We start from the raw sequence: 13,388 nt of genomic DNA on the forward strand, positions 1-13,388 counted from the left end.
TTTCAAATGTCAACACAGCAATGTCACCTCAGCTGGAAGAAGAACTTATCAAGTTACGTGGCGCCAATTGAATATTCCAAGCGAAGCCAGGTCCTTCTCCACTTGGTCCTTCCAACGGAGTGGAGGTCTTCCTCTTCCTCTGCTTCCCCCGGCGGGTACTACGTCGAATACTTTCAGAGCTGGAGTGTTTTCGTCCATCCGGACAACGTGACCTAGCCAGCGTAGGCGCTGTGTTTAATGGTTTCACGAATATTAAATTAAATGCAATGTGATAAATAATATGAAAAAATGCATATGGTGAAATAATTGTAGAAAAGGTAACGGTACTATTTGTATATTAAGTCATACATACAGTTACTCACAAAAATGAGTATACACAAGAGTTCGTAAAAGAAATACACATACTATGGAAAATTTAGTGGATAGATATGAATTTTTTTGATGCACATTTGGAAATAGAAATCATAGTAACTATAATTCTACATGAAATTACTTTTTTCTTTAACATTAACCAAATACTTAAACAAAAAACTAAATTTATTGATAAAATTGGGTCACAAAATTGAGTATACATTTGCATTTTATATGTGGCATCTCTAGTTATCTTTTTACAGTTATGTGATCACGCTCGTATTTAAATACGATTCAAAGTTTTTGTGACCATTGAAATAAGGGAACTAATGATAAAATTGTGCTGTGAAGGTAAATCGTACAGACAAATTGGTCAAATTATTGGTAGACCCCAATGCACAGTCCAAAAAATTATAAATAAATGGAGATATGAAGGAACATTGCGAAATTCCGGTGGGAGAGGCAGAAAAAAATTTTGACTGATGTTGATGAGCGTAATATTGTACGTAAAGTGGAATTAAACCCAAAGATAAGTGTTCCCAAATTAACGGTTGAAGTGTCGAAAACAATAAATAAAGAAATATCAACTGAAACAGTTCGTCGTGTTCTTCGGAAAAATAATTGACATGGTCGGATAGCACGTAAAAAGCCATTTATCTCTATCGTAAATAAGAAAAAAAGGCTTGAATTTGCTAAAGCTCATGTTGATAAGCCTTTAAGTTTCTGGGAAAGTGTAATGTTCACTGACGAAACAAAAATTAACATTTGGGGATCTGATGGACGACAAATTGTATGGAGAAAGCCAAACACGGAGCTAAGAAGTAAAAATTTATTTGGGATAGTGAAACATGGCGGTGGTTCAGTTATGCTGTGGAGGTCTATGGGAGCTAATGGAGTAGGCATCATGCAATTTATTGAATGCAACATGACCAAGGAGATTTATTTGAATATCCTGAAGTCAAATTTACGTGCAAGCATGGAGAAAATAAAGCTTCCGTCAGTGTTTTGGTTCCAACAAGACAACGATCCAAAACACACAGCGATGATAGTTAAAGAATGGTTACTTTATAACGCTTCAAAACAGCTTAAGACTCCCCCACAATCACCTGATATGAACCCTATAGAGCACTTATGGGGAGAACAATTTTGTGACCTGAATTTGTCAATAATTATAGTTTTTGCATAAGTTTTTGCTTAATGTTATATAAATGAATTAATTTATGTTCAAATATAGTCGATAAGAGTTCAAACTTTAAATGTGCATCAAAAAAATTCAAATATATTCACTAAATTTTCCATAGCTTGTGTATTTCTTTAACGAACTCCGGTGTATACTCATTTTTGTGAGTAACTGTATGTATATTGGTTAATGGATGGCAATGTTATATTATGCTCTGATTTTCTATATTCTTTTGTTTTCTTCTCGATAACAATGCTGCTGAAAACCAAAGTTTTCTTGTTCCTTGCATATATTGTTAATTTTGTCAACCTTTGTTACATGCAGCAATAGCTCAGTGGTTAGAGTCTGCAGCTGTCATGCAAGGGCTTTGGGTTCAAATCCGGGTCTGGGCCGCTTTTTTAAATACTATTTTTTTAGCTTTTTAGTCGCTAAATTGATGAAATAATTATTTTTTTCCTCTAAATCCGTCATGCGTTCTCGTCTATGTCTATATATATTCATATATGGGTACAAATATATGTAACTACGATTTAAAACTCAACTAAAAAGCGATTTTACTATTTTTTATATGATCTCTAATAATATTTAATAAAAATAAAAAAATGGGGATTTTGTGACACTGCCTCAAAAAAAAGGTGGGGATTTCGTGTTAGGGGATTTTAATTTTGGGGATTTTGATTTTGGGGATTATGTGTTTGGGGATTTTTTTTCAGCTGGGGATTTTGTGTTTGGGGATTTTTTTTTGGGGATTTTGTGGCACTCCCATTAAAACTGTTAATTGTTATTTCAACATCTTAATGCTTGAGCAATGAAACGTCTGCTCTATAGTCATCGGGTTCGCCTTCTCCTTTCCCTGCTATTCAGCAAGCTGGAGAAGTGTTCCCTTCATAATTCTAGTATGCTCGTGGCATCGGTTACTAGATCACCTCTGGGGGTTCTACAAGAGTATGCTCAGGTCTTGAAACCTTCGGTTAGTCGCCGCATTCTTTCGTAGAATTTTCAAGTATTACCCCTGCCGGTCGGCTTGTCAAGTTCTTTATACTGTCTGCAACTTACAACTATTGAAAATATCACAGAGCTTATGAAGTGAAGAAGTGCTAACTTCGGATGCAACCGAACATTTTTTAATCAGTCATCAGTAAAGAGAAGTCAGTCAGATATTCGGAAATCTTGATATTAGTTATAGAGGCCTAGGTCAATAAGTAATTAAATATTTTGCTTTTTATTTACAAATTATTAATAAATATAAATATAATGAAGTAAAGAAGGACTAAGTTCGGATATAATCGACTATTTAGACAGTTGCAACTTGCATGAATCAAAACCCAGAAAATTCCATTAGACGCTAGAAAAACGTTATATTAAAACAAGTAAGGAACAGCTAAGTTCAGGTATAACCGAACATTTCATACCCTTCCAATTATGCAGTGGTTCGATTACGACCATCTCCCAATTCGTACTTCTTTTTAATACAGACCGCCAAGTTTCATCAAGATATCTCAATTTGCACGGACAGACAGACAGTCACTCGGATTAGTTACGTCTACTTCCTATATAACACAATTTTAATTTCATTTGAAACTATCACTTTGCAGTAAACAAATCAAGAATAAATTATTATGTCAGCATAAAGTTTTGCATAAATACTGCCTTTGGGGTGTGTCATCTTCTGACTAAAAATTGTATAAATCGAACCAAAACTGTTAAGCCCTTAGGTACTGAATATGTGAACCCAGTTAACTTTTTACCGAAAATATCGGTTAGTTGTGAGATATAGATTGTGACAAAAAAGTCAAAAAGTACCCGGAAATTGTAAATAAAACGCAAAATATTTAATTGTTCATCAATATTTATTTATTATGGAGTATATCTCCACCATATGTAATATATGTATATACCTATGCCAACGAATTGTCCAGTCCTCTCAACAATTTACACAAACACTTTTAGGGATGGCCTTCAGCTCCTTTAGCGAATTTTGTTTTATCTCTTCGATCGACTGAAAACGGGTTCTGCGGAGCGGCAATTTCAGTTTGGGGAGGAAGAAAAAATCACACAGAGCCAAAACTGGTGAATACTGTGATTGGTCGACGGTATTCATTACGGTTTTGGCTTTAAATTCTAACATCTCTCTCTCTCTAACTCCATCCATCTCTCTAACACTTTCCTAACGATTTTCAAGCACCATATCCTTCGCTTTTTAATATTTTCATCAGTTGAAGAGGTCGAAGGTCGTTCAGATCTCTCGACCGTCTTTGAAAGCTTTGTACCACTCGTATGATTGTGTTTTTAATAAAACTGAATCATCGGAAGCCATTTCCGACTTCCGCAATGAGAGAATCCTTTTCTAAAGGTAGTATGCCTGTGCGCAACAGATAGGATAAATCGGGTCAATAATTTCCTTAGCCTCCTAATACATAATATAAAGAATTTTGAACTTCCTATTGACTTTATGCGACATTTATCGATCAATATGTGAGTTAAACTTGGGTGAGCGTCTTTTCTTATAACGGTACACATATGTGTTTAGAATGAATTAAATTGGATAAAAACTCGCCGTAGTCCCCATATAACTAATAAGCGTACCTAAAGATACTTCCCTTACCTCTTCCTTACTTGTTACTAATATTATTTAAAAACAGAACAAGTAATGTGTGCAGGTGCAAAGAAACTTTTTATAGTTCCGCAATTGGCAAGAATGAAATTAGCCGTATTCAACATTCGTTGTTAGAGAATCAAACCAAAACGAAATCAAAATCGAAATAAATAATGGCTATATTGGATATTCAAAATCGCGATAAAATATGTGTAAGGAGGGAATACATATATGAATATGATTAACAAATTGGGAATAGCGGAAAGTATGGATCAAATGTTGTCATCGACCATGCTTCCTCACCATATAGCAGGACGGGAATAATGAGTGACTTATAGAGTTTGGTCATTGTTCGTCGAAAGAGGACTTTACTTCTCAATTGCCTACTCAGTTCGAAGTAGCACCTGCTGGCAAGAGTTGTTCTACGTTGGATTTCGAGGCTGACATCGGCTGAAATTATTTACGACTTCGAAATTATAACTATCAACACTGACATGGATATATTTCGACTTGCCCTCTTTTACTAGCAGACTCCCTTGCTTCGCTTCTTTATCCAGTCTGGAGACAGCAGAACCACCGCACACTGGTCGATTTCATAGGCCAAAAATAAAAAAATAAAAGTTTGAAACTTACCACTTTTTGTATCAAAGCTATTTCTTAAAACACCAATAAAACTAACGGTAAATACATTTTTGCTCTATCCCATTCGTAGGGGCTGCGAAAAGTGAGAGAAGTGAGACAATAGAAACACGCGGAATGTGCAGTGAAAATAGCTTAAAAATTATCTTTTATAATAAATTAAATTGCAATATAAAATCGTGTTTAGTCCCCATAAATCGAAATGATAATTGATAACAAAGGTATAAGTTATATAAAAAAGTGTTTTTTATGTAATAAAATGTTGTTTTACTATTTTAAAACAATTGTTTTATAAGTGCCCTTTTGAGTGGTATGTTTTTCTTCATGCATCGATTTAAGGTATACAAAAAGTTGTGATCCCTGTCTCGCCCTCAAATGAATTAAAATTTTTTATATCAGTTAATGTTTTCTAAGACTATGCTTTTAATTTCAACTGCAACTTTTTGCAACTTTCTTTGTTATTCATGCTATTCTACCAGGCATGCGATATAATTTTTTGTATTTATGTGCATGTATTTTCGTGCATATTTAATTGTTTTTTATGTTTTTTTCGTCATACATATATGTACATATTTGAGCTTTGGTTTTCAATTTATCATTTTCTCTCTTTTATCAAATGTTTGTTTTATACGTACTTTTTTTTAGGCACATCATATGGGTGAAAACTTTCACGCCTATCTTAATATATAAAAATCACGTGTCACGTTGTTTGTTTTCGATGGACTCCTAAACTACTGAACCGATTTTAATGAAATTTTTAACACTGTGCGCAGTTTGGTCCAACTTGAAAGATAGGATAGTTTATAACTCTCCTTATAGTCGCATTATTTATTTATTGCAAATTATTTGTTTATTATTAGCAAAGAGCTATCCACCAGTTGGTGGCGCTAACAGCGGTATTGAGTAAGTGCGGTATGTTACAGTAGATGGCGCTACATTTCTCTCTAAATTTTCATGGATTTAGGCTGTCATAACAAAAGCTGCCACTTGCTAAAAACATTAAATGAAATGCGTTGTTTGAAGTTTATATTATTTGTGGTAAAGTTATACGAATCTATGACTTCCAATATTCTAAATTTAAGAAAAAATCACATACAATCCGTGAAATAAATAAAGTTATGTACATATGTATGGTCAGACAAATAAGCAATGCTGCCACTCTTTTCCAGTAAATCTTCCTCGAATTTGGGAGATTTCAGAGGAATTTAGGAAATCGAAGAGTTGATTTCTGCATGTATTTCCTAAATGCAAAAAAAATTTCATTTAGTTGCATTTAGGTATAGAATTTTGAATGGCTAATGCCCGGTTTCACAGTCCATACTTAAGTTGTGCCTAAATAAAATCTTAGCTAAGTATTGTTGCAAACTGAGTGGTCGTTCGCGTTTCACAGTCAATGCTCAATTTCTATAAAATTTTATTATGATATATGGCAGCGTTATGGGCAACATATGTTTTACAAATGTCATTCATAAAAATATGTTTGAAATATTTAAATTATAACAGACAATACATAAATTTGCGAGGAAAATTATATCAAAAATTGATGAAAACAACAAAAGAACCCCAAATTTCATCACTAGCGAGTCGGAGCACCTATGGGAACTGAAGGAAAAGTATAAGCTGTTATGTTAAGAGTGCAAACGAACGGACACTTGCCCTACGCTACGAAAGATGTCGCTGAAAATTCAAAGCAAATTCAAAACAAAAATCACCTGTTATTTAAGCATTGCTTAAGCCTCCCATTTTCAGTGCTTAAGCATAACCTAAGTATGAACTGTAAAACACTATTTTCCTGTTTTATCTTAAGCACAACATAAGTATGGAGTACATTTGGAGTTAAATTTAGAGCTATATGTGCTATTGCAGTAGATGGCGCTACATGAGGATACATTTATTGACACTTATTTGTGATACTAACGGCTGACGTTGTAAGGTAATTGAATAAGTGCGCTGTATTAGGCTAGATGGCGCTATAGAAGCAGATGTGTGGCAACCTAATTTAAATATACGAGCCTTCTGGCAACATTTTTTGATGTAAGAAAATCGAACAGAACTATTTCAAGCATTCTGATGAAATAAAGAAACAGAAAAGAAGCCAAATATTTCGTTAAGCGTTTTTCTTGGAAATTAAGAGAATAAATAGAAAAAACACAGAAGTGTGGACTCGAGCACCACATAATTGGTGACCCCAACTTGTATACATCAACTACAATCAGCATATTCTTGCATCGCGATGCCACTACTGAATTCACCTAACAAAGATGAAGGCACACCGAAATCGGACGCAACCTGGTCAGCACAGCAAACACAGGCAGAAGCAGGCACTAGAGAAGGGGGCCAACACAACGCGATAGAAGCAGTCGGTGTCATTAGACTACCCCAGTTTTTGCCATCGGACCCAGACCTGTGGTTCACGCAAATAGACGGCTTGTTGCACATAAATCGTATCACATCTGATGTCTCAAAATATTACACCGTAATTACGGCACTTGATGCAGAAACCCTACGCCAAGTCTCAGATGTTGCAAGAAACCCACCGGACACGGGCAAGTATGACAAATTGAAGAAGGAACTAATTGCTCGTTTCAGTGAGTCCAAGGAGAAGCAGCTGATGAAACTTCTAACAGGAATAGAACTTTTCAATAAGAAACCCAGTCAATTGTTGAGGGAAATGCGTGATCTGGCCGGCAATAACGTCTCTAAGGAAGCTCTGTCAACATTGTGGTTGCAGCGAATGCCCGACAACGTTCGTTGCATATTGTCGGCGTGCAAGTCTACAGACTTGGAAAATCTCACCGAGGTAGCCGATCGAATCGTAGATAATTCACCCTCATACATAGTCGCATCTACAACCATTCCGCAAGACAACGAAGCAAATTGTTCAGCTCTAAACATATCCAAGCAAAACACCTTTGAAGCACGACTATTGGCGTTGGAGACATCCTTCAACCAAATTATTCAAAAACTAAGCGAAATATCAGTCAACATGGCTGCAACAATGAACCAACGCCGTAGTTCAAGCGCTGAACGCGGCGGCGAACGAAGCAGAAGTCGACTACGTGAAAACGCAAAAGTATGTTACTACCATATTCGATTTGGTGCAGCATCGAGGAAATGTCAAGCGCCATGCGAATTCAACAAACCTACTGAAAGCACGCAGGGAAACTAAACCCGCTGCCGTCTATCGATGCAACTGATGGCAGCGTAGAACAAGACATCAGCATCAAAGAACGAAGACTGCACATTTTTGATAGCAAAAACAATCTTAACTTTTTAATTGACTCCGGTTCTGTCATCTCGATTGTACCACTGAACGTCATTCATAAACACTCAACACTTACTCCTGATAGCCTTCAGCTTTTTGCAGCAAATGGCTCAACCATTCAAACTTTTGGGACCAGAAATCTGTCACTAAGTTTGGGCTTACGGAGGAGTTTCACATGGAACTTTGTAATAGCGAACGTAAAATCACCTATCATTGGAGCAGACTTTCTGGTACACTTTGGCCTTCTGATAGACCTCAGAGCAAAGTGTCTGGTTGATTCACAAACAACCCTTACCACAAAAGGAACAGTTCGGCAGGCTGAAATGCACTGCATATCAACAATAAGCCCCTCATCTAAATTTCAAGACCTCATTAAGCAGCATGTTGAGTTGACAACGCCTAATATTTACTCCTTACCAACATCAATGGACGTCAATCACCAAATTGTAACAGATTGCCGACCTATTGCAGAGCCACTTCGCCGTTACTCCGGAGAAAAACTAAATGTCATCAAAAGCGAATTCAATGAACTGTTGCAACTAGGTATAATTCGTACATCAAGCAGTCCATGGGCAAGCCCAGTTCACTTAGTGAAAAAGAAAACTGGGGGATGGCGAGCCTGCGGTGACTATCGCTCCCTAAACGCCCACACGCAACCAGATAGCTATCCGATACCGCACCTCGATAGCATAGTCGACTGCTTACATGGTAAAGCAGCTTTTTCCAAAATTGATATAAAAAAAGCTTATTACAATATACGCATGTGTGAAAAAGATATAGCGAAAACAGCAGTGCGTACGCCAATTGGACTTTTTGAGTTTGTCGTTATGCCATTTGGGCTAAAAAATGCCACTCAAACGTTCCAAAGATACATAGACATCACATTCAGAAATATCGACTTTGTTTTCTGTTACCTAGATGATATTCTCATATTTTCTGAAAATGAAAAAGAACATCACAAGCATGTCCAGTTGGTGCTGCAGAAACTTAAAGAGGCAAAACTATGTATCAACTTATCCAAGTGTGAGTTTTGCGTTAGCGAGCTAAACTTCCTAGGATACCACATCTCAGCGGAAGGTATACAGCCACCGAAAGAAAGAGTAGAAGCAATCTGTCGATATCCAAAGCCGAATACAATTGTTGAACTCCGCCGGTTTCTAGGAATGGTAAATTTCTACAGAAAACATATTCCTAACGCCGCACAAATTCAAGCACCTCTACACAACCTTTTCAAAGACTCAAAAAAAAATGACAAACGAAAAATCGATTGGGATGCAGAGCTTGAAAAGGCATTCAGCGACTGCAGAGCCAGTTTGGCCACACAAACATTGTTAAATTTTCCGGTACCAAATGCGCCGTTTGCATTAACAACAGATGCGTCGGAGACTGCAGCTGGAGCACACCTGGAACAACAAGTGAATGGGGAATGGAAGCCAATCGCATTCTTCTCAACCAAGCTAAAAAATGCGCAAAAGAATTACTCTGCGTATGACCGTGAGCTTTTGGCAATATACTTAGCCATTAAACATTTTCGTCCAATACTTGATGGTCGCAAATTCGTCATTCGCACCGATCATAAGCCTTTAACGTATGCATTCCGTCAAAAAGCAGACAAAGCGTCACCACGGCAGGTAAGGCATTTAAATTATATTGCACAATTTTCAACGCAAATCGTTTTTCTGTCTGGTAAAAATAATGAGGTAGCAGACGCACTCTCCAGAGTATGCCACATTGATATGCCCATAGTAGTCACAATGGATGAAATAGAAGAAGAACAGCAGAGAGATTCAGAGTTACAACAAATTGTCATAAACAATAACACTAGTTTAAATTTACAGAAGCTAAAACTTCCATCTGGCAATACAATATACCGCGATATATCAAATGCAATGGTTCGGCCGTACGTTCCAGTTAAGCTTCGTAACAAAATATTTCAACACATTCACAATTTCTCACACCCTGGTACAAGATCAACTTTAAAACAAATTAGAAGCAAATACATTTGGATGTCAATGAATAAGGACGTAATAGAAATGGTTCGCTCTTGCATCAGTTGCCAACGATCAAAAATACAAAAGCACAATCATCTAGCGCCTAAGCCGTTCAAACAAACTGATCAACGTTTCGACCATGTCCACCTTGATATTATCATTCTTCCAGAGCATGAGGGATACAGATATTGTTTAACCATGATTGACAGATTCACACGTTGGCCCGAACTAGTTCCGTTAAAAGATATTTCGGCCAACACGATAACGACAAGCTTTTATTCAGCATGGATTTCACGTTTCGGTTCCCCGAAGACCATAACAACAGATCAGGGCTCCCAGTTTGAGTCCGCAATATTCCAAGCATTGACAAAAATGGTTGGCGCACACAAGATACGTACATCAGCTTACCATCCGGCGTCCAACGGCATGATTGAGAGATGGCATCGTACGCTAAAAGCTTCACTCATGTGCAATCAACAAACTCCATGGCCACTTCTCCTTCCAACAGTGATGTTAGGACTGCGCTGTTCCCATAAAGAAGACATTGGAGCATCCCCAGCAGAAATGCTGTATGGCACTAATCTTCGTTTACCCGGCGAATTTTTTGATAACGGGGATGGATCGTATAATCCACAGGAGTTCATATCCAAGTTTCGTGAGTACATACAGCAGCTAAAACCAAGTTCACCGGTACACCACAATTCAACACGATTTTTCATCAATAAAAATCTACAAGATTGTAGTCATGTGTTCATCCGCTCGGATCATGTGAGAAAACCACTAGAGCCTCCTTACACGGGTCCGTTCGAAGTTGTGGAACGCATTTCAGACAGACTCTATGCAATTAAAATTAACAACGCAATACACAACATATCTGTGGAAAGATTAAAACCAGCATTCTTTCCCAGAAGTGACGAGTTACCAAATACACCGCTGCGAACCTATAAAAAAAGAAATGTAACATTTGCAGACAATTCTAAATCGTGATTTAATCACTGGGAAGGGAGTAGCTGTGGCAACCTAATTTAAATATACGAGCCTTCTGGCAACATTTTTTGATGTAAGAAAATCGAACAGAACTATTTCAAGCATTCTGATGAAATAAAGAAACAGAAAAGAAGCCAAATATTTCGTTAAGCGTTTTTCTTGGAAATTAAGAGAATAAATAGAAAAAACACAGAAGTGTGGACTCGAGCACCACAGATGCTGTTATATTAAAAGTCCAAACGTTTATTTCAGCTAAAATTTATTAAACGTAAAACGTGTGTTTAAAATTTACCATTTATTAAACGTAAAATGTGTGTTTAAAATTTATCAGACTCGGCCACGCTTTGCTTTCTTTTTTTATTTAAAACTCTTTAAACGAATTAAATAAAAGTAAGTATTATTAGCTTGCTTTTCATTTTATTTAATAAATCTTATTTTGAACTTTGAAGTAATATTTTCAATAAAATGCGACCAAAAAAATCGAACCTCAATAATGCACGGAGTAGAGCGGCACAACGCCAAAGAGTTCAAAGACTTCAGCAGTCTGCAGAACAAATCGCAGCAAGAAACTCAGCTCAAAGAATCAGGACAGCAGAGAGTCGTGTACAAGAATCCCAAGAACAGCGTGATAGACGTCTGCGACAAACTGTTACCAGAACAAGAGCGGCGCGTGAACAACACATAGCTACAGCACGATTACGAGATGGACAGAGACAGCGGACCAGCCGCTCATTAACACGTTCAACATTTGTTCGTCTTGCGTTCGAATATGAAGCAGATATTGATTACTCTGCGCATTCAAAAATTGCTATCGGGAAAATGGATAAACTATGTCCATATTGTCATGCATTAAAATTTCGCAATGAAACACCCGGCATGTGTTGTGCATCAGGAAAAGTTCTGCTGCCACCTCTTCCCACTCCGTCGGAACCTTTAATATCGCTTCTTGCTGGACAGAGTTCAAAAAGCGTTTTAACTATTTCAAATAAAAATTGGGCGGGGCGAAGTTCGCCGGGTCAGCTAGTATACATATGTATAATATTTTATTTTTTAATTTTGGTGTTTAGAAAATTTGTGAAGTAATATCACTTATCACCGAAGCAAATTTAATAAAGCTTCAGTATCTACTTATTAGAAGCTTCGTTAGCAAAAAACTTGATATTAACTTTTTACCCTGCTGTGATGACATTTTAAAGGAAAAACAGTTATTCTGAGCAAATAAAGGTCTCAGAATCTGATCTTGAAGTTGAGATAAAAAAATTATTGAGCCACATTGCGTCACAAATGTAATTAATGAACGGAATGAGTCCTCTAATTACCTATTATCAATAGAAATATGTGGCTTTGATGGCAATTCTGGTCAGAGCGAATATAAGCAGAAATTTGAAAATAATAATTTGGAGGACAATAATATATTTGTCACGGCATATGTCCCTGTATAACTGATAATAAAATCGCAAAATGATGAAGAGCACAAACAAATTCGGAAAAACTGCAGACCGACCTTCGTCTACCCGCTATTGCCGTCCTGTTCGACTTCAATTTCAAAGGGAATTAGTTTAATAAACCCTCAATGCACTAGATTTGCGCTAGATCCTGCAAAGGAATTAACTTCAAAATATTTCTGGTATTATCTTTCACGCTCCCTATGTTATTCAATATGCACCAGTTTCAATTGGAGAGTTCTCATAAGAGCTGAGAGCTGAGTCAAGCAATAAGGACTTTAAGATGTATCGACTCCATCATATGCGAAAGAACTAATGGATCAAATTCAAATGAGGACTTGCTAAACCGAATGCTTTTGAGATTAGATCCTTTCATCACCAGTCAAAGAAACTATCATGCAAAAGTAAATAAATTTTTTTAAAATCATTTTTGGATTTAGTTGACTAAGATTCAAAAAATTCCTTTTTTCGTTTATTAACTTTTTTAATTTAATATAATTAATTGAAATTTGTTACCACCGGGGGGTGTCGAAGTGGGAAACGGGAGAGGGAGGTTTTAAAAAGCTTTGACAAAAGTTTCATTTTTATTTAGGCAGTGGAAGTATTTTTGGCCGCTGATTCCATACAAGACCGACCGGTGCGGCTGTTGAGGCCAATTATATCAATATCATCGGCGTACGCCAGTAGTTGTACACTCTTGCAGAAGATTATAAATTCTCGATTTAGCTCTGAAGCTCGTTTTACTTTCTCCAGCAGTAGATTGAAGAAGTCGCACGATAGGGAGTCGGCTTGTCTGAAACGTTGTTTGGTACTGACCGGCTCGGAGAGGTCCTTCCAGATCCTGACGGAGCTTTTGGTATTACACAGCGTCAGTTTGCATAGCCGTATTAGTTTTGCAAGGATACCAAATTCAGACATAGCAGCATAAAGGCAG

At 37.0% G+C, this 13,388-nt stretch overlaps 2 protein-coding genes across 11 annotated transcripts in view; both read left to right on the forward strand.

Moving 5' to 3' along the window:
* The window catches only part of LOC126763961 (uncharacterized), a 74,483-nt gene that overhangs the window by 5,160 nt on the left and 55,935 nt on the right, over positions 1 to 13,388 (forward strand). The window lies entirely within an intron of this gene.
* Positions 6,194 to 7,935, forward strand: LOC126763914 (uncharacterized). The gene has a single exon (XM_050481683.1). It carries the CDS (start codon positions 7,000 to 7,002, stop codon positions 7,933 to 7,935), a length of 936 nt encoding a protein of 311 aa, XP_050337640.1. The 5' UTR covers positions 6,194 to 6,999.

Source organism: Bactrocera neohumeralis, unplaced genomic scaffold (genome assembly GCF_024586455.1).
Source record: "Bactrocera neohumeralis isolate Rockhampton unplaced genomic scaffold, APGP_CSIRO_Bneo_wtdbg2-racon-allhic-juicebox.fasta_v2 cluster09, whole genome shotgun sequence".
Classification (NCBI taxonomy): domain Eukaryota; kingdom Metazoa; phylum Arthropoda; class Insecta; order Diptera; family Tephritidae; genus Bactrocera; species Bactrocera neohumeralis.